Source organism: Lutra lutra, chromosome 3, assembly GCF_902655055.1.
Source record: "Lutra lutra chromosome 3, mLutLut1.2, whole genome shotgun sequence".
Lineage (NCBI taxonomy): Eukaryota > Metazoa > Chordata > Mammalia > Carnivora > Mustelidae > Lutra > Lutra lutra.
In genome coordinates, this window is record NC_062280.1 from 69,966,488 (window position 1) to 69,989,488 (window position 23,001).

The 23,001-nt window shown below is 44.5% G+C and overlaps 1 protein-coding gene across 7 annotated transcripts in view; it reads left to right on the forward strand.

Moving 5' to 3' along the window:
* Positions 1-23,001, forward strand: part of RAPGEF4 (Rap guanine nucleotide exchange factor 4) — a 291,866-nt gene that overhangs the window by 267,099 nt on the left and 1,766 nt on the right. For all 7 annotated transcript variants that reach the window (XM_047722178.1, XM_047722177.1, XM_047722176.1 and 4 more), the window contains 7 exons: positions 2,041-2,166; positions 2,578-2,756; positions 5,759-5,849; positions 9,279-9,329; positions 10,387-10,474; positions 10,884-10,948; positions 21,236-21,290. In XM_047722178.1, coding sequence (XP_047578134.1) covers positions 2,041-2,166; positions 2,578-2,756; positions 5,759-5,849; positions 9,279-9,329; positions 10,387-10,474; positions 10,884-10,948; positions 21,236-21,290 — 655 coding nt within the window. The remainder of the gene's footprint in view (positions 1-2,040; positions 2,167-2,577; positions 2,757-5,758; positions 5,850-9,278; positions 9,330-10,386; positions 10,475-10,883; positions 10,949-21,235; positions 21,291-23,001) is intronic.

Sequence of the window (23,001 nt, forward strand, 5' to 3'; positions counted from 1 at the left end):
ACGTTTTTCTTCCCTACTGTCTGTGCCCTGCGTAGAGCGAATCAGGAACAACTGAGCTTAGCTCCCATGTCCAGACATCACTCGCATCATTCTTTCCTGTGCATTTGCATCACCGCAGCACTTGTGGGGAGGGAACTCTTTAGGAAGGGGGTGGGAGTGGGGACCTCCTCTGTGCCAGGCACTCTGCTTATGTGATACAGGGACATTCTTCTCAGTCCATCCTGTTAAGAAGCCTGAATATCCGGTACTGCGACACCAAGTTTCCTGAGCTGGAAACAGACATGCAAGAAACTAGGGAATCGATCCCAGTCTGCGTAGGTAGAGTAGGGTTTGCATTTAGTCTGTTGCCCTCGAACACTGCTCTGTTGCAAAACCCCAGCTCTTTGTCTGGCACTCACAGACTTTCTAAAGCTGTCCGAGCTGTCTTTTTGGTTCCCCAAGGCTCTCTGATCCTGACAAACAGGTCTACTGACAGTTTTCTAGCCTTCCTGCATCTCTACCCATCCTTCAGCAGACCAACCTGGGAACTAAGGGGAAACCTTGCTGTTCTGACCCACCCAAGTTTGTCTGTTTAATCTTTTATAGCCTGGCTTCTTTCTCCAAGAACCTCTCTGACTGTACATTCATCCGAAATACCCACTAACTCTCAAAAAGCCCATTCCTGTCCTCCCACACGTTTATCCATGTATCTGGGCATTGGGTGTGTGTCCATGCTTCTGTCTGTCCTTCATAGCCACGCATGAATTCCAGCAGCTGACTGTTGATTGAGTGTCAAGAGGGACTCCCTGATCAGAGCTAACCTTCCCTCAGCCTGTAAACTTGCAGAGACCACCTACATCCTGAATGTGTCATTTCTTTTGTGCCCAGAACCCAGTGAGCATTTATGGAACATAATGGCTATGGGTGCTACTGCTTATAGTCATGCTGGTAGAACTTGCATAATATTGGTATTTCCAACTTAAATACTGAATATCCCAATGTGGCTAGCATGGTATTAGGGAAATCCTCTTTCAATTCTTGTCCCTTTTGTAACTTTGGACATATATTACAGATCCATGAATGTCCACATAGTATACATAAGTTTCCAAGGCATACAAATCATTCATTTTACTAAGGAAAAGCAGTCTCCGTCATTTCTCATAAAATACAAATGAGATCGGTGAGTCAGGTAGAAAGTTTTGAATGAGAGCCTTCCAGAAAGTAGCAGAAGCCCTCACCCAGAATGCCATGACTTTGTGGTTATCATTTCTAGCTCAGCCTCGCTCCAAGAGTGGAGGGATGGGCCAGCATGGGTCATGTCGGTACCCAGAGCCCTCTGTCCGCCAGTCAGCTCAGGCCATGTGTTATACGAGCTGGATAAGCAGGAACGTCACCACGGTCACCAGCCCCACCACAGTTAGTGGTGCTGTGGCCAGATGTCCAAAAGGGCCATCCTGGTACCTGCTCCAGAATAGCTAGTGGAAAATAGGAGGAAAACATCTCCAAGGACTTCTTATGCCTTTACCAGAGAAAAGGAACTGTTTCCAGGGATCTCCCAGGCCCCAGTGTAAGGAGGACCCCCACAGGTCACTCCTCACCAAAGTTTACTTGCCACAGCCCATGTTTTTCAGCCAGTGGACTTGATGATAGTGGCCACAATGACTCTAAGGGTGGCACTGAAGGAAGTGAGCATTAAGAATAAAGGTGTCTGGGGCGCCTGGGTGGCTCAGTGGGTTAAGCCGCTGCCTTCAGCTCAGGTCATGATCTCGGAGTCCTGGGATCGAGTCCCACATCGGGCTCTCTGCTCAGCAGGGAGCCTGCTTCCTCCTGTCTCTCTGCCTGCCTCTCTGCCTGCTTGTGATCTCTCTCTGTCAAATAAATAAATAAAATCTTAAAAAAAAAAAAAAAAAAAGAATAAAGGTGTCTTTCTCCTCTGGGTGACACTAGAGAGGTCCTGAAAGCCCCTCCAGAATCCTTTACCGTCAAAACTCCTTGAAGCATTCAGCATGGAGTACTTCTCTGTCCTGAGAGTCTGATCTATTTTTGCCTTCTTATTCATAGACTCCCTTGCCAGAGCAGGAAGGCCCAACTGTTGGAACAGTGGGAACTTTTGAACTGATGAGCTCCAAAGATTTAGCGTACCAGATGACCATTTATGACTGGGAACTCTTCAACTGTGTGCACGAGGTGAGTGCTTGCTGGAGAGCGAGAGGAGGTACCGTTGTGATTCTGGACAAAGGCTGCCAGGCGGCCCGGTGGCGGACCTGGGTGTATGCAGCAAGATGGAAACCACACGACCGTTTATGGAAATACCGAGCTTATTAATAAAGCCTGTTACAAAGTCTTTGTGTCTTCAAGAAAAATCATAATGATTTAGAGTAGCCTTCCTGTGCATGTCAAGCCAACAGCCCCTCGTGGATGGTTCTATATTTAAGAAGCCCACTGAAGCCCCCTCGCCCGGTAGTATAGCTTGAATCCTGGCCAGTGATGGGACTCACATTTGCTGACCCCCATCAACTTGTCGTGACAAATAAAGAAGCCTCATTGGTGTTTTGATTGAGGAACAAAGAAATGAAATTGTTTTCTTTTCTTTTCTAGCTGGAGCTAATCTATCACACATTTGGAAGGCATAATTTTAAAAAGACCACAGCAAACTTGGATTTGTTCCTGAGGAGATTTAATGAAATTCAGTTTTGGGTTGTCACTGAGATTTGCCTTTGTTCCCAGCCCAGCAAGCGTGTTCAGCTCTTAAAAAAATTTATTAAGATCGCAGCCCAGTAAGTATCATTAGCTTAGGAAGAAAAAAAATGTTTGAGCTGCATTTTCATTTTGTCCTATTAGGGCTACATCTTTCAAAAAAAAAAAAGAAAGAAAGAAAGGAAGGAAAGAAGGAAGGAAGGAAGGAAGGTAGGAAGGAAGGAAGAAAGATAGATAGATAGATAGATAGATAGATAGATAGATAGATAGATAGATAGATATAGGATCTCCTTAGACACAAGGAACAACGACGGGGGCTTTAGAATAATTGAACTCTGGTAAAAGGTTAATTTCATCTGGCTTTTGTAATACCGGTCAGTATATAAATAAATTAACACCTCACAGCATGGATACCAGAGTCAGAATCATGACCTCTTTGCTTTGAACTGCCCTGGCTTTGTGCCTCCTCCAGTTTAAAGAGTCCTGCAGCAAAGTTCTGTCGTAGGAAACTTGTGTTGATGGGGCCTTTCGAGTGGATGTCCCACAGGACACCTTCTCACCAGTAGAGGGCAGTGGAAACATGCAGGTACATGAGCACATAAAACTCAGCCAGAATGAAATCAGGAAAATGCATAAAGGCCAGCTAACCTGGGACATGAAAATCACCTCCATCGATATCAGAAAAAGCAAGCAGCTTATAAATATTCTATTTAATAGCAGTTCATGGGAAACAATTTATTTACTGCAGGGGCCGGTTAGATTTCTCCCTGACATGAATTTAATCTTCTCCTGCTATTTAGATATGCCTGACAACCTCTGTTTACTTCCATGTTTTTGGTATCACCACAATGCTAAAAATAAAATGCTAAATGTGGCCCATGGCTGGGAGACTTCTTTCTAAATGCAGGGAGCTCTCGCACAGGAAGGTGGGGAGCACAAGTAACCCCAGCCAGCAATTTTCTTGGGTCAAACAGTTTAGATCCCATACAGAGTCTGATTTCCAGAGCTAAACAAAGAAGTAAATGCTGCCTGACATTTCATATGTATTATCTTGCCAAATGCTTCAAATTATTTTGCCAAAAATTTGAGGGTTCAACAGGATATCCAAATCCTCAGATTCAAAAGCTGATATCTCTTAATTTGGAAAAGCTGCCTTTCTGAAGAAAGATTTAGTAAGATGTTGCTTACAAATTTCTGGATCAAAGGATAGCCACTTTGCCAAGGAGACTGAACAGCCTTGTTGCAAGGGGCAGGTGCCTTCGCGTACTTGCAAGAGGAGGATTACAGAAACTGTGACGATACGTGCTTTCCTGCTATGAAGAGCACATTCTCCCTTCGCCTTAGCCTGGCAGTGCCAAATGCAACAAGGAGAAGAGAATGGCATACTGCACCCCAGTGTGGGGGATCAGCAAACCTTCGGGGGCCTGATCCTGTTAGTTGACAGTGGCAACATAAAGAGAGCCTTTCCATAACTTAGGAATTCTTTTTTAATGTTTTTGCCTTTTTTATCTTTCTTCCTTATGATTATGGGAATGAGTAGGCAGCTTTGGCCTTTGGTATAAATTGGCTTATGTTATTTAACCTTTCCTAAGCTGGTGCTGTCCCAAAGTGGAGCTGTGAGCACGGCCCTGTTGGAGAAGATTGTAGACTGTCCTAGACCAAGGTCTACAAGAACGAGACTTTTAGAGAACTTCAACAAATTCCATGTAAGCTCTTTGACATGCCCAGAGCTTTATGAAGTCAGGAGTTCAAGTACTATCATCTACTTTCTCAGGGGAGACTGAGGCGTGGGAACAGCTTGTGACTTACCTAGGGTGATGAGGTTAGTTGGGAACAGTGAACAGAGCAGACCAGAAAGGCAAGTCTGTATTCCTGCATGTGCGTTCAAGAGCACATGGCTAGGACAAAGGCAAACATACGTATATGATTATTCTCCCTGCCTTCAGCCCGGGGGCGGGGCGGGGGCGGGGCGGGGGTGGGCGGGGGTGTCTCTGAAACTGCTTTCAGCTCCTGACCTGAGAGCCACTGCCCCCCCCGCACAGCAAAGGCTTTGCTTACTTTTCCACCAGTGGGATAACACACCTGATAGCTTCTCTGAAAACGATTTTCCTCTTTCCACACAGACCATGTAAGAACCACTCATTGCTTCCCCTACAAAGAGAACGCAGGCAGCAAAAGCAACAATTTAATTAGCCTTTCACAAAAATGTTCATCCAAACAGGATTTAATTATGATCCAGCTGACTTAGATAACCATATTGATTTGGGGTAAAGGATTTGCACTTGTTTCAAAATTAATTCTTTCCCTTTTTGAGGAACTGGTATGTAGGAGCTTGGGAATTCCCTTCTTTTTTCTTTTCTTTTCTTTTTTTTTTTTTTTTTAAGTTAAATCAACTACCTGGGCTAAATATTGCCATTCTAATAAGAATCTTTGATCTTGCTCCACAATAGTCTTATTCCCAAATGTATATTCATAAAGGCTCACAGTTGCCAAAGTGCATAAAGGGATCAGGCTCGTTACCATCAGTAAAACAGAAAATAAGGTTACTTTTTGGTCAATTGTTTGGGTTCTTTGTCAGCTTCATAGGGATCATGACTTGTAAGCTGATATTTCTCAACAAATTAGAAGGCTTCGAATGGCAGCTAGAAATTTCTGCGGGCACAGCAAGTTGACTTCCTTGTTCCTTTCTCAAGGGAAGGAGGCCTCAGGCTCAAAGTCCGAAAGTCTTCAAGGACATTTTGCTTCCCTCTTACCTCATGAGATGTTTCCTTCCAGGTCCAACAAGGCTTTTAGGAAACTCTGAGATCATCCTAAGGATCCCTAGGGAAGGGGTCTTTAAATTCCTTCTCAAAACCTGAACCTAGATGGCTGGAACCATCCCCTTTCTAAAATTACCGTAGGAAGCCAGATAACTGAACATGGTCACCCGAGTGGAACTTACCCAGTGCATTAAATCTATCATTGCCTGTTCTCCTAACGAGTCCTGACGATTATTAATGACTATCAGAAAATAGAACTCTAATTTTTTTTAATCACACTCAAAAGTGTCATTTTACTCAGCCATGTGCCTCTTGTGTTTCAGCTGTAAGGAGTACAAAAATCTGAATTCCTTTTTTGCCATCGTCATGGGACTAAGTAATGTTGCTGTGAGCCGCTTGGCACTCACGTGGGAGGTAAGCCTCAGCTGACATCCAGCTGTGACTTTTGCCTTAAGAATAAAAACACAGGCTCACCAGTGAGCTTTTTAAATAGAAATATCACTCACACTGGTATAACAATGGAAAAGGTGGGACACTTTGAGGGAAGTGACCTGTCTCCTTTTTCCAGTTGCCTGAGAGTGTGAATTTCAAAAGGTATTGTCCTTTCATGGGAGAGGAAGGGAAATGCGGGGGTCTCAGCTTCTTGGTCTGTGCAAGGTAAATAATAATACATCTAGTTTCTGAGTAGAACATGAATCAACAACATCGCTGGGATGATTTCAAAGGTTTTGCTCACGAATTCCGTTGTTTTCTGGAATGTCTGCTTATTGCCTTATCTATAATTAAGAGAGGACAGAAGATCCATTTTTATCCAAGTAGTCATTTGGCTCTGGGGAAAATTAGCCAGAAGGCCAACTGTTTGGCCCTGCTGAGTACTAAGTATCTCTTAACCGCCTGGCCGACCTCTCTGTGTGTGCAGGCACAACAGCAGGCTAATATTCAGGTTGCGGCCCAAGTTCCAAGGTGTGTTGTGAACCTCTGGAGGAAATACCATTAGTGGTTTGTTGACAGTTGGGGATTTGTGCTAAACATCTTCGTTTTTCATCAGCTAAGTTACTCAAAATGTGCCCGACCCCTGACGTGTGGTATATAGTTGAAGAAATACTAATCTCTCATAGAACATACACACAAAAATAGACTCTTACTAAAAATAAAAAAGTATGTGTAAGTGGGACACAAAAAGAGGTCAAGGAGTAGATAACAGAGATTTCATCTGCAAGGGTGCTTTAAAGAGGCACCAAAGGCAGCTGTTTGCATCTCTAAATATTTTCCTTAAAACATTTCCTTCCTCATTTGCCTCTTGAAACTGTTTTCTTTCCCTGTCCCTCCTAAATGTTTCCATTGTTTATAGGACAGGTCCTCACAAGTTCCTCTGTCTTGGGTTTCTCTTAAAATTCCAGGCTGATGCAGCACACAGCAGCTCATCCCCTGAATATAGGAATGAGGGAATTGCTGAGGCCTGCGCGCCACGCAGCTGGCGTCATCGTCCAGTGGGTACATGGATGCAGTTAGGGCTGCCACGAGGTTGAGGCGAGGAAGCCGCACAGCAGGCTGCCCTGTCTGGAAGCCCAAAGTTCCTGGAATCTCTGGAAACCTAGGGTCCCCGTGCAGGCAGTCTGCCTTCCCCAGCCTGTTTCCAGCTTCTGATGCCTCCACAGAGTCCATAGGATTTGGTGGGGAGGATCCCTTCCAGGGGTCCTGGGGAGCCCCAGAGCAGGTAGCACATAAAACAGCAGCCAGACACAGAATGAGGGGGGCACTCTCTGAGTCTGTCTTGGTCTAAAGAGAAACACTAGAGGCTGCTCAGGGGGGTGGGAGGGTGTGGGCTGCGGAAGGAGAGAGTGAATGGGACAGTCCTTCATTTTCATGAGGAAGGGGAAGGAGCACAGCGGTCTGAGAGCTACTGTTCTCATCCTTGCATGTTGCTGAAAGAGAAGATGAACGCAGGCTCACTTTTAAGTCACTGTTCTTTAAGGTGAAAGGTAATTACATCATCCTGTAGGAAGCACGTTCATCCGTAAGGATTTCTGATTTGAGTTTCTCTACCTGTACTTGCCGAGAGCCTCCTGCGCGGCCCAAATGTCCCCCAGTGGATTTCGGTGAGGGGTGCAAAACTGACCCCAGTTGAGAACCATTGCTCTGGAAGCACAGGATGTACATAGATTGTAGTGTTAAGACCCACAAAATTCATATTGCCATATGCCATCTGGTCTTTGACCCAAAAGTCAGCTAAGTAAAGGAAGATGGGTAGAGCGACAGATCTAACCCAAAACGTAATTCACTTGTAATTTTTCTAAAGTAGTCTATGGCCATGGCAAGTTACCACCTAAAGAGGTGATTTGGATACCACGTGTGGAATGAGATCCTTGCATCCCTTGATGCCCATCCTGGCTCTCATCCTGTTGGTGGACATTCCCTCTGAGCGAGCTATCAGCTTCTCCCAAAACCTAACTCAAAAAGAGATATTAGGAAAATGGGCTTGGAAGATATGTGGGAGACTAGTCCTAGAAACAAAGTAAGATTTTTTACAGATGCTTGAGTGGGAATAGGACAAACTCATTCAGACACAAGAGAGAAAGAAGGGAGAGGAGCTCTTTTGTGAGTGCAGAGGCCTCACTGGTCAATCCGTTGTTGCCAGTAGACTTCCATGTGGGAAGCAGAGCTGAGCGGGGAATCTCCAAGCCCTAGGACTCAGTCAGGGATGCCATGGTCTCTGGAGCAAGGACACATCGCGCTGCTCTACCTTGGTATGGCCTGTCAGAAGAGAATAGTTCAAGGTCTCAAAGATCCCGGGACCCAAGCAAAGAGAGAACCAATAGACAGAAAGATGACTTGATAATGGCCGATGGGCTATGTGGGTACAGCCAGCGGCGCTGAAGCAGGAACCACGGCGGGAGAGCCGTCCGTGCTCCTATGACAGCAGGGCAGAGAAGTCAAGTGAGGAGACGCTCATGTGGAAAAGCGTAGCACGTGTGAGAGAGGCATAGAAAGGAGGCAGGCGATGTGAGTTCGAAGTCTGACCGTCATCTGCTGTGTGACTTTGGGCATGTCGCTTAAACTATGAGACCTAATTTCTTCCATCTAGGAAACATGGGTTTAATCTATTCAAATAAATGTTTATGGAATAGTGACTACATCCCTGACACCCATCCAGGCAGTGGGGTTATAACAATAAACACAACTGACGAGGGGCGCCTGGGTGGCTCAGTGGGTTAAGCCGCTGCCTTCGGCTCAGGTCATGATCTCAGAGTCCTGGGATCGAGCCCGCATCGGGCTCTCTGCTCTGTGGGGAGCCTGCTTCCTCCTCTCTCTCTGCCTGCCTCTCTGCCTGCTTGTGATCTCTCTGTCAAATAAATAAATAAAATCTTTAAAAAAAAAAAAAAACACACAACTGACGAAAATTTCTGTTCTCATGTAGTTTACATTGTAAGGGAAGAGGAGGATTGAATGGGTAGTTTCTAAAACTTTTAATCCTACTATTCTCTGGCCTAAACTCCTAATTACAGGAATCAAAGAGTTTAAAAGGTAGGAGGAGGTAATCCCAAATCACTAGTGGTCTGAGAATGCAGTCCTCTGTATGAATAATTAGAAAACATCATAAAAACACAAAGACCAAAAAGCATCTGTCATTACTTTTGTTTCAATGAGGTTAAGAGTGTTAAAAGGTAAGTTCTTTATGTTCCAGATGATGTCCAAACGATAAGCCAGATTACAGCCTAGGCTTTTTTAGAGATGTTTGATTAAGAGTCGGAGGAATACGTTACCCCTAGAAATGGTAACACATGATACATATCTAGATATCGAATCTGACATATGAGTGTGGCATTTTTGTGTCATTAACAGAAACTGCCAAGCAAGTTCAAGAAGTTCTATGCGGAGTTTGAAAGTTTAATGGTAAGTGACAGTGGCTCCTTGATTCTGTTCACTGCGTTAATCCAATTTCTGATTAGGTGAATTGAAGTTCTCATTTCAGAAATTTTACCTGTCCTTGTATGACTTTAAGAAGTTTATGATCCCGTTTTAGTGCTGCTAAAACAAGCATGTCTGACTAATGAATGGTACCCTCAGGAGTCAGCTTAAAGAGGACTTATGTCCCACATAAGGTCGATTTGTGTAACTAAGAAAAGCAGTATAATAGGATCTTTTCCACCTAGAAAAGGTGGGCTCTGAGTTGGAAGCTGCATTTTCCTTGCCTTGCCAAAATTATTGTTCCCCATTGGCTGGGAGGTGTTCACAGACAGAAAAGGAGTGAGTGGGAGCTGGTAGGAGTGATGGGATGGTTTCAGGGAGGGCACAGGGGGCTGGCGGGAAAAGAACTCAGAGAAGTCCATGAAGGAAGGAGGCAGTGCTGTGGGTGGGGTGGGGGAGGGATCCCAGGAAGGGTCCCAGGAAGGAGGCGGGGCTTCCAGAGAGGGATTTCCAGGAAGGAGGTGATTCTTGGGGGAGTCCTAGGCTGGAGGCAGTGCTTGTTGGGGGGGGTGTCCCAGGAAGGGGGGGGGTGTCCCAGGAAGGAGGCGGTGCTTTGTTGAGAGTAGGTGGGTCCCAGGAAGGAGGGGGTTCAGGAGGGGGGTGGTCCCAGGAAGGAGGGGGTGCTTTGGTGGGGGGGGTGGGGGGTGTTCCAGGATGGAGGCATGCTTCTGGAGGGGGAATCTGGTGGAGGGGGTGTTATTTTACATACGTTGTGTTTGCTCACAAAGGGACTCTCCCCTCAATCCCTGCAGGCAAATCTCCCTCTCAGGCAAAAAAGGAAACAAAAAGCAAATAATTTTCATGTCAGAAGGGAAATTGTTTTAAAACAAAAATCAATTTAACTACATCTATGTTTCTTTTATAGCTACGGGCTTCATTGAAAACTATCTGCTTGGGGCAAAACAAGTCTAGGTGTGTTAGGAGTTAGAGGGACTGGCATATGTGTCATTAGTCATTAACCAGCATCTCTTTTTCTCCTAAGGATCCTTCTAGAAACCACAGGGCCTACAGGCTGACTGTAGCTAAGCTGGAGCCCCCTCTCATCCCCTTCATGCCTTTGCTCATTAAAGGTAATTCTAAGGGAACACACAGGTCAAACCAGGGAGGGGTATGTGGGAAAGAACATGGACAAGAACCTGATCAGACTGAGCTCTTTGGAAAGAATGGTCCCATCCTTTGCCCTTCATCACCTCCTCTCCCCCTTGACTTTTGGGAGAGGCTTGCGAAGCTTGTTGGAGGAGCAGAGATCTAAGATTTGGGAAGACTTGATAGTGAAACCGTGGGTTAGTTTGGAAATTTTACTAATCTCAGGTAAAGTGCTTTCAAAAGTTAAACACCCAACATAAAAGGAACTATTATCAGCTTTTTCCAACTGCAGTGTTATGCAAATCTTCCAGCATAATCTAATGGTGCTATTGTGGTTTCTTGGTATGACATATTTCTGTTAGTGATTAGAATGTGACTTTTATTTTTGTGCAGATATGACATTTACTCATGAGGGGAACAAGACGTTCATTGACAATCTAGTAAACTTTGAAAAAATGGTACGTACAGTATTATAACCTTATCTGCAATGTTTTATTTTTTTTAAATCAAATCTGCATTTGCCCTAATGAAGGAAATAATTTCCATATACGCTGCCATGTTAAAAAGGTCGTTACATATAAAGGAGTTTTGAAAGATTTGGTTCCAGTTGGCTGCCTATTTTAGTCTGTCGATTCTCTTTTGTCAAACTGAATGGCGTTTGTGCTGCAGCTCGCAGCGGCCACTAGCTTCTGTGCCGCGTGCTCGGTCCCGGGCTGCCTGTTGCTAAAATGTACGAATGTTCCAGAGTGACTTCCATGTTGTTATTTGTTGTAAGATTCCTAGAGCTAGACTTCCCCAGGATGCCTTTGAGTTGTTAATCTGCTGAGCCCGTAGGTAAAAAGCAATGCCACAGCAGATCCTTCTTAAGGAGTAGTCATTGAAATGTATAAATAAATAAAATTTGCCCAAGTTCAGAGAAGGAACTTGAGAATCTTCATAACAAAGACCACTTTTTGGAAAAAAAAAAAAACACAGATGTGGAATGTGGAACTGGAGTGTATCTTCAGTAGTTTGCATCTCCGCTCAGCCAGAAAAAGCCATCATCTGGCAAGAGTTGCCTTGCCGTTCGTTTTCTTATCTTCTGTGAGGCAATAAAGCAGGTCATGCCAAAACCTATCTTTAGCTACATAGTGCATGTTCATGGAATGCTCCATTGTCTTCTAAATCCTCTGGCTGCGGCCTGGATGGCTGGGGTGTTACAGTGTGATCTCTGCATCGGTAAGCATCTGCCCAGGGTTACACTTTGCAGTGGGGAGTATGGCTCTGCAGGAAAAGCTCAAGCCTGGAGAGTTCGGGAGACAGGAGGCTCAGTTCTCAGCTTCGTTCCTTTGTAGCGATCTCTTAACTTCTCTGTGGGTCCATTTACCCAACAGCAGATGGGGGTCCTGCCTGCTCCTTCTGTGTCTGGAGATTGTTGATGGGTCCAGATTCCTTTAAGCCATATATAGTGCTACAGAAGTCTCCTCAGAAAACGGTTCTTCTAGTTTCTTGAAATTCCAGCTGGTATACTCGCTCCAGGAGAGCTGGAAACATCCGGCAGTGATCTGTAAGGACCATACCATCCAGCTTTGGGAATGAGCTTAATGCAAGCGCAGCCTGGTGAAGAAGTCCAAATTGTCAGGGAATTGAATTTCCATGCCTTAAGCTTGTTAGGAAAGAGCATAGGAGTCCACACGCCTCAAAGACGCCCTGTGCTAGAGGGCAAGTATTTCCTCAGCAGTGTCCCCCTCCAAGGGCAGAGTATGAGCATCTCTAATACTGTCAGTTTAATAAATCTTTGATCAAAGTAAAAATATATTCTTTGCTCACTTATTAGTATGGAGAATTAAACATATTTCCCTGATGTCTCAAAATCTGTTTTCCAGAAATGAAAGATTTAGCGAATAGGTAAAGAACCTTCCAGATCACGTACACAGAAATGCAGACCAAGGGATAGCTAAGGCAACTATTTGACTATAAAATATACATGTGCACAGAGGCGTAGAAGACAGAGTTTCTTAAAGAGTTGACTGAGCTTTAGAACTTTTGATCATTAAAGTGAACAGAACAGGACAAACAAGAATAGCAAAAATATCTGTCAAGGAGAATGAAAGTTGTTTCTTCTAGGCTCTTAGATCTTGGTGTCGCCTCCATAACCTTCAAAGGAAGAGTCTTATCTGATGGCTGTTGAGAGTTCCCCTCTCCCATTTCTCCTCTCCATGTCCACAGCAGTGGGCTCTTACACGCCTTGCCATGAGGAGAGACCCTTCACACCCAGCTCCTCACACCCATCTCTCAGAGATATTCCACCTTAACTTAACCACCCCCCGGGGCTAGCAGTTGGGCTGCGATAGCAGGAACCTGAATTAACACACTTACACAAGTGAAGTGTGTTTCTTTCTCTTGTGAATGTCTGAGCAAGTGTGGTGTCTCACGAAGGGGTCAAGGTTCCAGGCTTCTCCTCTCTTGCCATTTCTCCATCCACACTGTCCAAGATGGCAGACCACCACCACGCCATGTCAGGTGGAGGGAAGGGGAGACGGAGAAGGTGAAGACACGCCTTTTCCCTGTAAGGACGTGACCCAGAGTGGCACTCACCATTTGGTTCACTTTTGACTGGCTGGAAACTTACTTAGTCACATGAAAGGAAAGTTGGAATATGCAGCCCTGATTTGGGGTATCCATGTACCCACTAAAAATTAGGGGGTTCCGCTACTATAAAAGAGAAGGGTGAAAGGATATACTGAAAGAGAACTGTTAGTGTTCCGCTCTAGCAGCTATAAACTTTATTTCATTTGGTAAGTCACATCATGAGAAAGTTTAATTTTACAATTGCTTTTTGTAAGTTTGATGTTACTGGAAAATGACATGGAATTTCAAAACGATTTGATTATGTTTTTTAAACCTGGCTTTGACCAACCTGGCACTTTTCAGCTTTCCAACCTTCTCTCCCTGTAAACAAACCCACCCTCTGCCCCCAGAATGCCACCACTGCCACTTATAACTCCCACTAGTGGCTGCTGTTGTCCCCATGTGTCTTGGGGAAGGAGACATCTCTCTTTTCAGGTTGGTGTCCATGCCATTTCACAATCATTCATTGCAAAGCCAAGGTGGTGAGCAGAGCTGGCAGCCTTTATGGGGCTGGGAGGCGGTCTCCCTGGAGGGAGACCCTGCCAGGGGCAGAAGTCACCAGGGTAGCCAGGAACACAGATGCCTGTTCTTGGTGGCAGCATTGCACAGATAGAGCAAACTACTGTGCCAGCCCTAAGGATTTTTATTTTGAACCTTTTTACCCTTGAGGTATGAAATGAGGATTAGAGAATTTGTTGCATATTGGTTTTCAGGATTTATGAGTACGAACAAAAGAGAATTCACACTCTGATCCTTATGCAAAGAAAAAAAAAGCAGACATTCTTTCATTTGGGGGAAACATAAAGGAGTATTCAAAAAAATGTTTGAATAAAGCCCTTTGTAGCTTTCTATGGCATACATGAATATTTATAACATTTAGGAGGTAGACTAGCAATGGATTAGAGGATAATATGCTGGCTGGCTGCCACTATCCCAGGCTGCATAAAGCATGCTGATAGCCACGCTTGCTACTGTATTAGGAGGTTGGTTCTATTTCAGACATACCCATATTTAGGTGTATTTATTTATGAACATTATTTTAAGATAGTCATTTTATTTGGAATGAGAAGCATGGGGCAAAGCTTCTACACTTCTGGAAACATTAGCAGAAGCTAATTCATTGAGGAAAGAGAAATGCTTTGAATCCTTTTATTTCTGTGTCACTAATTATGGCATTACATAATTAGCAACGATATGTTTTCTATCACCAATAATATTATTACAAGATCCGTGGAGAAAGCACTAGGCTTATATCAAGCTATGGAAAAAAGAATCTCCAAGTAACAACTGAAATGTTCAAATACATCCAATTCTCAGAACTTTTCACACAATAGAAATCTACAAGAGGACCTTGAAAGTTTATTTCTTTATCTAGACCTCACAAACTGGGCTAAATGCGATTTTCCAAAAGATATGTTTCATAGCAAAGCAATCTGTGTTGACTGTTCGGGCAAAGGATTTCACTAGGAAGTATAAAGAAATCCAATAAGTAATCCTTGGCCTTTTGGAGATTATATATAGTTAAGAAGGTAAAAGCATAAACACATGAAATATTAAAAGCAAAAAAAAAAAAAAAGATCTAAGAACTAGTTCACAATAGTAATAAAAGAGATATCAAAAGCAAAATGCCAGGAGAGGTAACTTCATACAGCTATATCAGGAGGAAAACAAAACCATGTTAAATACAATAACATAATACAATCAAATCCAGACTTGTTGCTCTGAGCACCATACAGCCTCACCTCACTCTTCATCTCCTCTGTACTCAGTCCAAGTTGGCAAGACCAACCTTCTTTCTTTTTTTTTCCTGCCTCAGGGCCTTTGCACTAGCTGTTACCTTTGCCTGAAACTGTCTCCCTGCTAGTCTTCACCTGTCTGACTCTTTCTCATCACTCAGGTCTCTGCTCATGTGTCCCCTCCCCCGAGTGGTCTTTCCTGACTACGCTTCAAACATTCTTCTCTCTCCCACACCCAGCATTCTCAGACAGATAACCTTGCCCTGGCAGCTGATTTCATAATATGAGACAACCTTTACTTGCCTCTTCATTGTCTGTCTTCCCCACTAGAATGTAAGTGTCCCGGACCAGGTATTTATCTGTTTTGTTCACTGATATTTCTCCAGCTCCCAAAAAGGTGTCTGGCACATTGTAAACATGCAAGAAGTATTTGTTGAATAAAAGAATAACCCCATCCTATTTCAGTGTTGGACCTAGTGAGATAGGACAATACACTGAAGCATTTGTTTTCTTCTGAAGTATTTTTAAAGAATTTTATATAGGGTCACCTGGATGGCGCAGCTGGTGAAGCATTTGCCTTCACCTCAGGGCGTGATCCCAAGGTCCTGGGATTGAGTCCTGCATCAGGCTCCCTGCTCAGTGGGGAGCCTGTTTCTCCTTCCCCCTACTCTTGCACTCTTGCTCACTCTCTCTCTCTCTCTCCCTCTCAAATAAATACATTACATTCCTTAAAAAAAATAAAGGACTTTGTAGAACAAAGATTTTATCCAGAAGTGTTTTCTATTTTATTAGAAAATTTGATTAAGCAGAATGTCCCAGGCATTTTGCATTATTGACAGTTTCTGCAAGATGACTCCCTTAGCCTTCTGTTCCAGCCTGGACATTCTTCTTCTCCCCTTCTCTCTGTGGTGCTGTGTCCACCCTTCATCACCCTTTCCTGAATGCAGAGATGCACAATACTCTGCATGTGCCTGGACAGGCACCTGAGCCATGAGGTCCTGTGGCTGGGAGATGTACAATATATCACGAGCATCATGCACATTTCATGTATATGTCTGTATGTCACATACCTCTTGGATAGAAAGATCCGTAGCCAGGGGACGGGGCTCAGGGCTCTTCCTCTGTGATGCACACCGCCGAGGCTGGCTGAGCTCCTGGGCCTTTTTGTCTTCTACTTCTTGTCCTTACTGTGCACTTAATTCTACTCAGTTTCTCTCGTGGGCACGATCTTTGTATGTGAGAGACTATAAATATTTCTAGATCTTGTGGAAAAAAACTCCTGTCCTAAATATATGAGGATCTGAGTAAAATAACCAGGTGATGTAGGTGTGGTTTCACACACACTCGGCAAGGAACAACTGACGGAGATTCTTTATTTGATAACACACAGATGGGGGCAGAGTCAAATCAGTAGGGGCAGAAATAAGAAAAGAAGAGGCAGTGTGGGAAACAGGAAGAACACGGTTGGCAAAGATCTAAGGGGAAGAGAAGGAAAGACAAAATCTGCTCAGAGTAGGCATTTAGAAGAGGCCTGACGTCCAGGAGCGGCTTCTCAAAGGCCTCAGAGCAGAGAGGGAGGCTGTTCTGGAAGCTGTGTGTGGGAGGGAGGTCAAGAAAGTGCAACAGGGCAAGATGGCATTGCCTCCAGGGCCTGCTGGTCTGAACTTGAAAAGAGTCATGAAAGTCTGCTCCTCTTCAGGGACAGGAGAGCTAAGGGCCTGGACAGAGGTGGCCAGAGAAGCTGGAGACAGCTGGAAAGGCCTGCTGGGCTCTCGACTTATCTGGACAGGCGTGAAGGTGTAAGTTGGCCAGCCCACTTCTGCGGGCTGGGAGCCGCCTGAAAGGTAAACAGGGAGGCCCAGTCCCAAGGGCCCAGCCTGAGATAAAGCCCCTCCTACCCTTCATCGGGTTCAAAGGGAATAACTTATGGAGCTGGAGGGAAATTTGTGCTTGGGACCATAGCCTCAAGGCCTCTTATCTGTGCCAGGCTGGACCGCAGACAGCCCCTTCCTCGGACAGCCTCTTTGCCTGTAAGCCTGGCCCCCAAGAAGGACACTTCCTTCCGAGTTGCTCTGTTTTCAGCTAACGAAATAAACACATGAGGGTAGGTACAGAGTCCTTCACTTGCCACCGGCTTTTCCTTCCCAAGCTTCCCTCTGCGAGTTCATGTCCGGAGGGAGATGCGTCAGCCTTCGTTTGGGCCTGTCTCCCAGCCTCGTGGGTGAAGAACTGCGTGAACATATTAATTTGTGCAAATAAACCCCGAAGACCTAGACCGAGACCGGGTCTCCGGAAAAACGGTGGCTGTGTGCAATTTAAAACCTTTTCCACGGTTCTGACTATGGACTGCTTTCTTGGTGAGAGGGCCTGAGCGGGTCATGGGCAGAGCAGAATCTAAGGTGGTGATTCCCAGCAGGGGGTGGGGCGAGCCCATGGAAGTCCGGTCTGGTGTGGAGAGCGGGGTTCACACTGCCCCCCCACACACTGGCTCAGAGCGCCTTCTAAAGGAGCGAATTCTCCTTGCTTGGCTCCCGGCTTACAAACTGCTGTTCTCATAAGCCTGTTGCTAAAGGGTGTGTGTCACAAACCTCAGGTTTGCTGAGGTGGGGAAAACAGATGAGAAGCTTTGCCTTGGAGTAATCGAGTATTTTCTCACTGGCCCGGTCCCACTGCAAAGCTGCCTGGCCTGCTCTAGGCAGGCCAACCGGCTACGGCACGATCGTGAAAACTAGGGTGTGATCTTTGGCTTCATCCCTGCTGCGGCCGTTGGATAACAAAGCCTGTGTCTCTTTAAACTTCGTTTCTGCCAACCTTAACTGAGAACACGGGCAAATACGTGGCTGTCTGCTGTCAAAAACAGCATATAAGGCTTAAGTCCCTGAAGGACTGAAAGGCTCTTAGCTAGATAAATGCAGAATCCTCCACTTTGGTCCAAGAAAGCAAGTGCATGGCAACAGAGAGGGAAGCTGGGTCCAGACAGCAGCTCATGAAACAGGCTCGAGGTTTAATTCGCTAGTAGTTCGACAGATGCCAGCAATGTGACTTTTTTTACATTGTGGACTCAGATGTGTAGCCTCATCCAGACCAGGGAAGGAAGATAATCATTCTTCTGCTCTCTGATTTGCTTAATGTAGGGCACGATGCTAGAGGCTGCCCTAAAGAGACCCACAACTGTCAAATTGTTAAACTGAAAATTGTTAAAGAAATTGGGAGTGTTTAGACCAAACCAGAATAGACCTGGGGGCAGAGGGGTGAGGAGATGTCCACAATGGCTGTCTTTAAGTGTTTGAAGAACCGTCCTAATAAGGAAGAACTAAATGGGGCGCCGGGTGGCTCAGGTGGTTAAGCTTCTGCCTTGAACTCAGGTCATGATCCCAGGGTCCTGGCAGTCCCACAGAAGGCTCGCAGCTCAGTGGGGAGTCTGCTTCTTTAAAAAACAAAACAAAACAAAAAGAACAGGAGGAACTAAATGTGTTTGTTGTGGCTCCAGAGCTCACAACTAGGATCAGTGGGTGAAAAGCAAAGGGAGACCAGCTTTGACTAAGAATGATTAAAAAAAATTTCTAACAGTCAAGAGATATATAAAAATGAAGGTGGCTGTCCTGGCAGGAATGAGTCCCTCTCAGTGGATGGCTCCAAACAGCCGGAAGCTGGTGTTGCTAGGCAGGCTCTGAAAGGGATTATGCACCTTGCAGACACCTGAAGAAGGGGACCTCTGAAGCCTCTTTAACGGGAGGGGAGGGTGCTTGTAGGTGCAGTGGTTAGCAGCTTACCGCAGGTGTCCATGGATGCAAAAGTGGGTGGAGTTAGTGTCCAGCTAACCCTTCTCCAGCCTTGCGAAAGCCTTCTGCGGGCGCGCGTCCCCTGGGATGCCAGCGGGGTTCGCGCAGGCTTGTCGCACCATTGCCAGGGTTTACGGGGGGCAGCGTGACCATGCAGACCTCACAAAAGAAAACCACAGGCCTTATCGCAAAAGCCAGATTTGGATTTCAAACTTAAACTGAAGTTACCTTTGAGGACAATTAAAAAGGATACGTCAAAATTAAAACTATTGTTAAAATTAATCAAAGATTTAGAAAGGTAGAATGAACTCCAGAGCTGGAAATTGCTGATTTAAACAATTGTTCTCGCATTTTAAACCGCATAATGAGCTAAAAATGATGAAGCCTCAGAGTATAGCTGTAAAGAGTAGTCTAAAACCAAAATCAGAAGGAAATGTTTTAGCTTTCAAAACTAAAAAGCAGAACAATTACTCCCCGCGCAATGGTATAGGAAGAGGTTTCTGACCCCTGCTAATTGTTTTATTATTCTTCAGAGGGGCACACTGGCAGCATTTCCCGGGGTTTTCGGTAATTACACTCCATTCAATATCTGAAGAATTACAATAATTCTACGCAGAATATACTTGTGTCCTTCGGATGCAAAGCCGAGAGAAGTGAAAAAACAACTTAAAGTAAATTAGCAGGGAAATTATCATGATTCCTGTTTATTTCAGGGTTCCATATATCAGAGGCTAATTATACATTGTATGTTACGTTTTCTTAGAGGTATTTGTAATGTATTTCTCGTGCTGATCAACGGACACGCTGGTTTCTAGGGCCCTTTATGAAAATGAAGTTCCAACTTTTCCGACTGCCTCTTTGTGTGTGAGAAATGATCCAGTGCAGACACGTGGCACGCAATGTTCCCAGAGTCCTCAGAGCAGTTGGACTCAGCAGAACACTTAGAATGCTAAGTGTTCACATGTATGTCCTTCGGAAGCTTCCACTCTTCTGTGAATTTCTTTTCCTGCTGAACAAGCTGGGCGTTTTGCTTGTTTGTTTGTTTTTACCCCTAGAGAAGCTTTCTTGAAGTCATTTTCTATACTTTGGCAAGCCAAGGGTCCATGAGAAACGAAAGCAAAGACTGGAATTACATAGCCACTCAGAGATAAGAAAATCTCTTTTCCTGGCTGGAGCCTTATCAATTTTCTGCTAGTGTTAGAATTAATCCACCATCTCTGCGGGACCCCTTTAGAGTCTGAACAGCAAAGGGGTCCTGAGACAATACACAGAGCCTGGGGGTCCCAGCTACCGTTAAAATATCCTGAGCGAGAAATGTACATCCTAGCTGAGAAATGATGCGTGAGTCTCACCGATGTTTTTCCTCATGTACCTGCCTTTCCTATTTTTTCCTCCTTTTTCCTTTTGTCTTAAACTAAGTTGAGTGTAGTGTAAAAAAATTCGCTTATAAGTCTTTATAGCAACCAAAACATCAAGAAACTAAGAGGATCACTTAATGACAAAATTAACAAAGTTACATAAATTATGCTCATAAGATCGAATACCAACTCATTTTTTTAGTGTTTTAAAATGCACGTGGCACGGAAAACAGTCACAATGCCAAAATTTCTATCAAAACAGAAAGATGTATGTACACTACGACTTCAGTTTTCTGAAAAAGATGCTTTTACATATTTATTTTAAAGCATTAGAAAGAAATGTACCAAAATATAAATGAGGTGATATCCTAAGTGATTTTTACTTTGCTCTTACTTTACTTGTTTTCTGCATTTTCCCATTTTCTAAAATGCACATGTGGAAGTGTGACAATCAGAAAGGGAAAAAAAAGGAAGGAAGGAGGGAGGAAATCAAATAATGAAGATTAACATTAAAGCACACACTTCTGGGGCGCCTGGGTGGCTCAGTGGGTTAAAGCCTCTGCCTTTGGCTCAGGTCATGATCTCAGGGTCCTGGGATCAAACCCCGCATCGGGCTCTCTGCTCAGCAGGGAGCCTGCTTCCCCCTCTCTCTCTCTGCCTGCCTCTGCCTACTTGTGATCTCTGTCTTTCAAATAAATAAATAAAATCTTAAAAAAAAAAAAAAGCACACACTTCCTGCTGGCAGATTAGAAGGGTCAGTGATGCACAGTGTTTACCAAAATGTGTAGGTAGGATAGTCTGATTGTATTCAGTCAGTAGAATCTAATACCTCATTACAGAGTCCTGTTTACTGGGAGGAAGAAAAGCTAGCCCTTTTCCCCATCTCAGATAGTTTCAAATTCTCTGACAAAAGTTCACCATGACCTTGGGAAGGGATGGTGAAAACTAGGCCTGAGGGGTAAGTCTCAGAAACAACAGGCTGATGTTTATGTCAGAGGCACAAGCAAACAGCTGGACGAGAATTATGCTGTGAGGATTCCTCCTGCGGGAAGCACCTTGCTTATGTGACTGTAGGTCCCTCTTTCAAGTCATTAAACCGGTTCTACATCAGCCAGTGGCCTCCAGATAGTCAGTGTCTCAGAACAGGCTTTTTTTCATGGTCCCAGGTATTCCCACGATAGATAATGGCTTGTTTTCTTTTATGGATTATACGCTAACCTTCCCTGCATTTCACTTCTTTTGTTCTTTATTCTTTCTAGCGCATGATTGCAAATACTGCCAGAACAGTGAGATACTGCAGGAGCCAAGCCTTCAGTAAGTTAAATGCTGCTGTGTGCCATGATTTTGATCTGGGTGATCGAGTCCTTTTTAATGAGGCTATGGAGACATTCTAGAAGTCTGGACGATATCTGATCGTGTCAGGGACACTTTGGACCATGAATGCCCATGAGATAGGGGCCTTGCGTTGAAGGATTTTCTAGTTGTAAAACCAGAAACGAACCCTAGGAATATTGTTTTATGAATGAACTTAAAGAGAATAAATGTGTTTTTTCTGGTGTGGCTAGAGACAGCTAAGACACCATTGCCAACAAATCCCGCCTCAAACCAACTCTGTTTATGACTCACTGCTTGATGTTGAGAAATTCACATCAATTTCTGATGACTCAGCTCTGACGTTTATAAACCAGGAAAGATATTATTTATTGTCTGTTGGGGTGTTGCAAGAAGGCATTCATGTGTATAACTTGTTTGCAAAAGGCCCCATAGCAGGAATTCATTATTATATTTCTAGTATTCCCAAGTGAATTTAAGATGTTCCTCCTAAATCTGAACATATGGCACCGTAACTGATACCATACAGTGCTTTAATATAAAACTATTACTACTAATAAATAGCGATCTTGAACTGGTGGGGATTAAGTGGCATCACAGAAGCAGATCATCCTGCCAGACCAGGGCTACTGTCTCCTGGGCTGGGACTTGGGGTGGGGTGGAGCTTCGGGTCCCTCCAGCTGGGCTGGGAGTCAGAAGGCCGCCCCTATAAAGTTCTTTGCTAAATTCATTGTGTGAGTCACTTGAAGTCATTTGGCTTATTAAGCCAACGCGATAATTTGAGATGGACATGACTGTGGGGCTTACCCCCCCCACCCCCCGCCAATCAAGTAAACCTTGTTCTAAGAGACTAGAAGTTTCTCAGCTTACGAATCTGAGCTATCTCTACCCTTCCTAGCCCAGGACTGGCCCAAAGTGAGGGTTTGCTAACACAGGATGCCAGACCTGCTAAATGTTCATTTGTTAATGTACAAGGGAGGAAAAAACCTAGGAAGAATAATCTTAACTCGGGGAACAAGTAGACCTTTAAAATTCTTATTCAAGTGGTCATGCTTCCTCTTCCTTCCAAAGTGAGAATGGTCTTGTACATCAGCAACTATCGCTGTGTGGATTCTAGAATTAGAGTGTCTCACATCTCTTCACCTAGTAGTTTACGGTCTGTGTAAAGACATGGTCTTCAAGCCGTTATACAAGTGAATATGAGAAAATCTAGGTGATGTCAGTCTACAACGAGACCTGTTAATCCAGGGCCCTTCAGGAGGTCCAGGAAGGTCCTGAAATTAAACACAAAGTTTTCGTGCCTGCAAAGGTTTGTAGCCTTGAGGAGATTCTCAGTGGGCTCTTAGAGCAGAAGAGCTGCTATAGACTATGTTTTGTTCCATAAGCCTCTTGGGAAGTACATCCTACATTCTCCTCCATCTCCTAGAGAAGTCAGTGGGGGTGGGGTGGGGAATTACATAGCTCTCCGTAAGATGCCCACTGCATTGGTTAAAGTTATCAGGAACTGCTGGTAAACAGCAGCTGCTCAGCACTGAAGTCAACAGTCTATAGATAAAGCTATAGGAATAGATGCGTAAACATTGTGGGAATATGTACAATGTAATTACAGTATATTGTACATGGAGAGTATACTGCCAGGGAAAAGCGAGGAATTAAACACTGTGGTATTATTTATATGTGATAATTATACTGA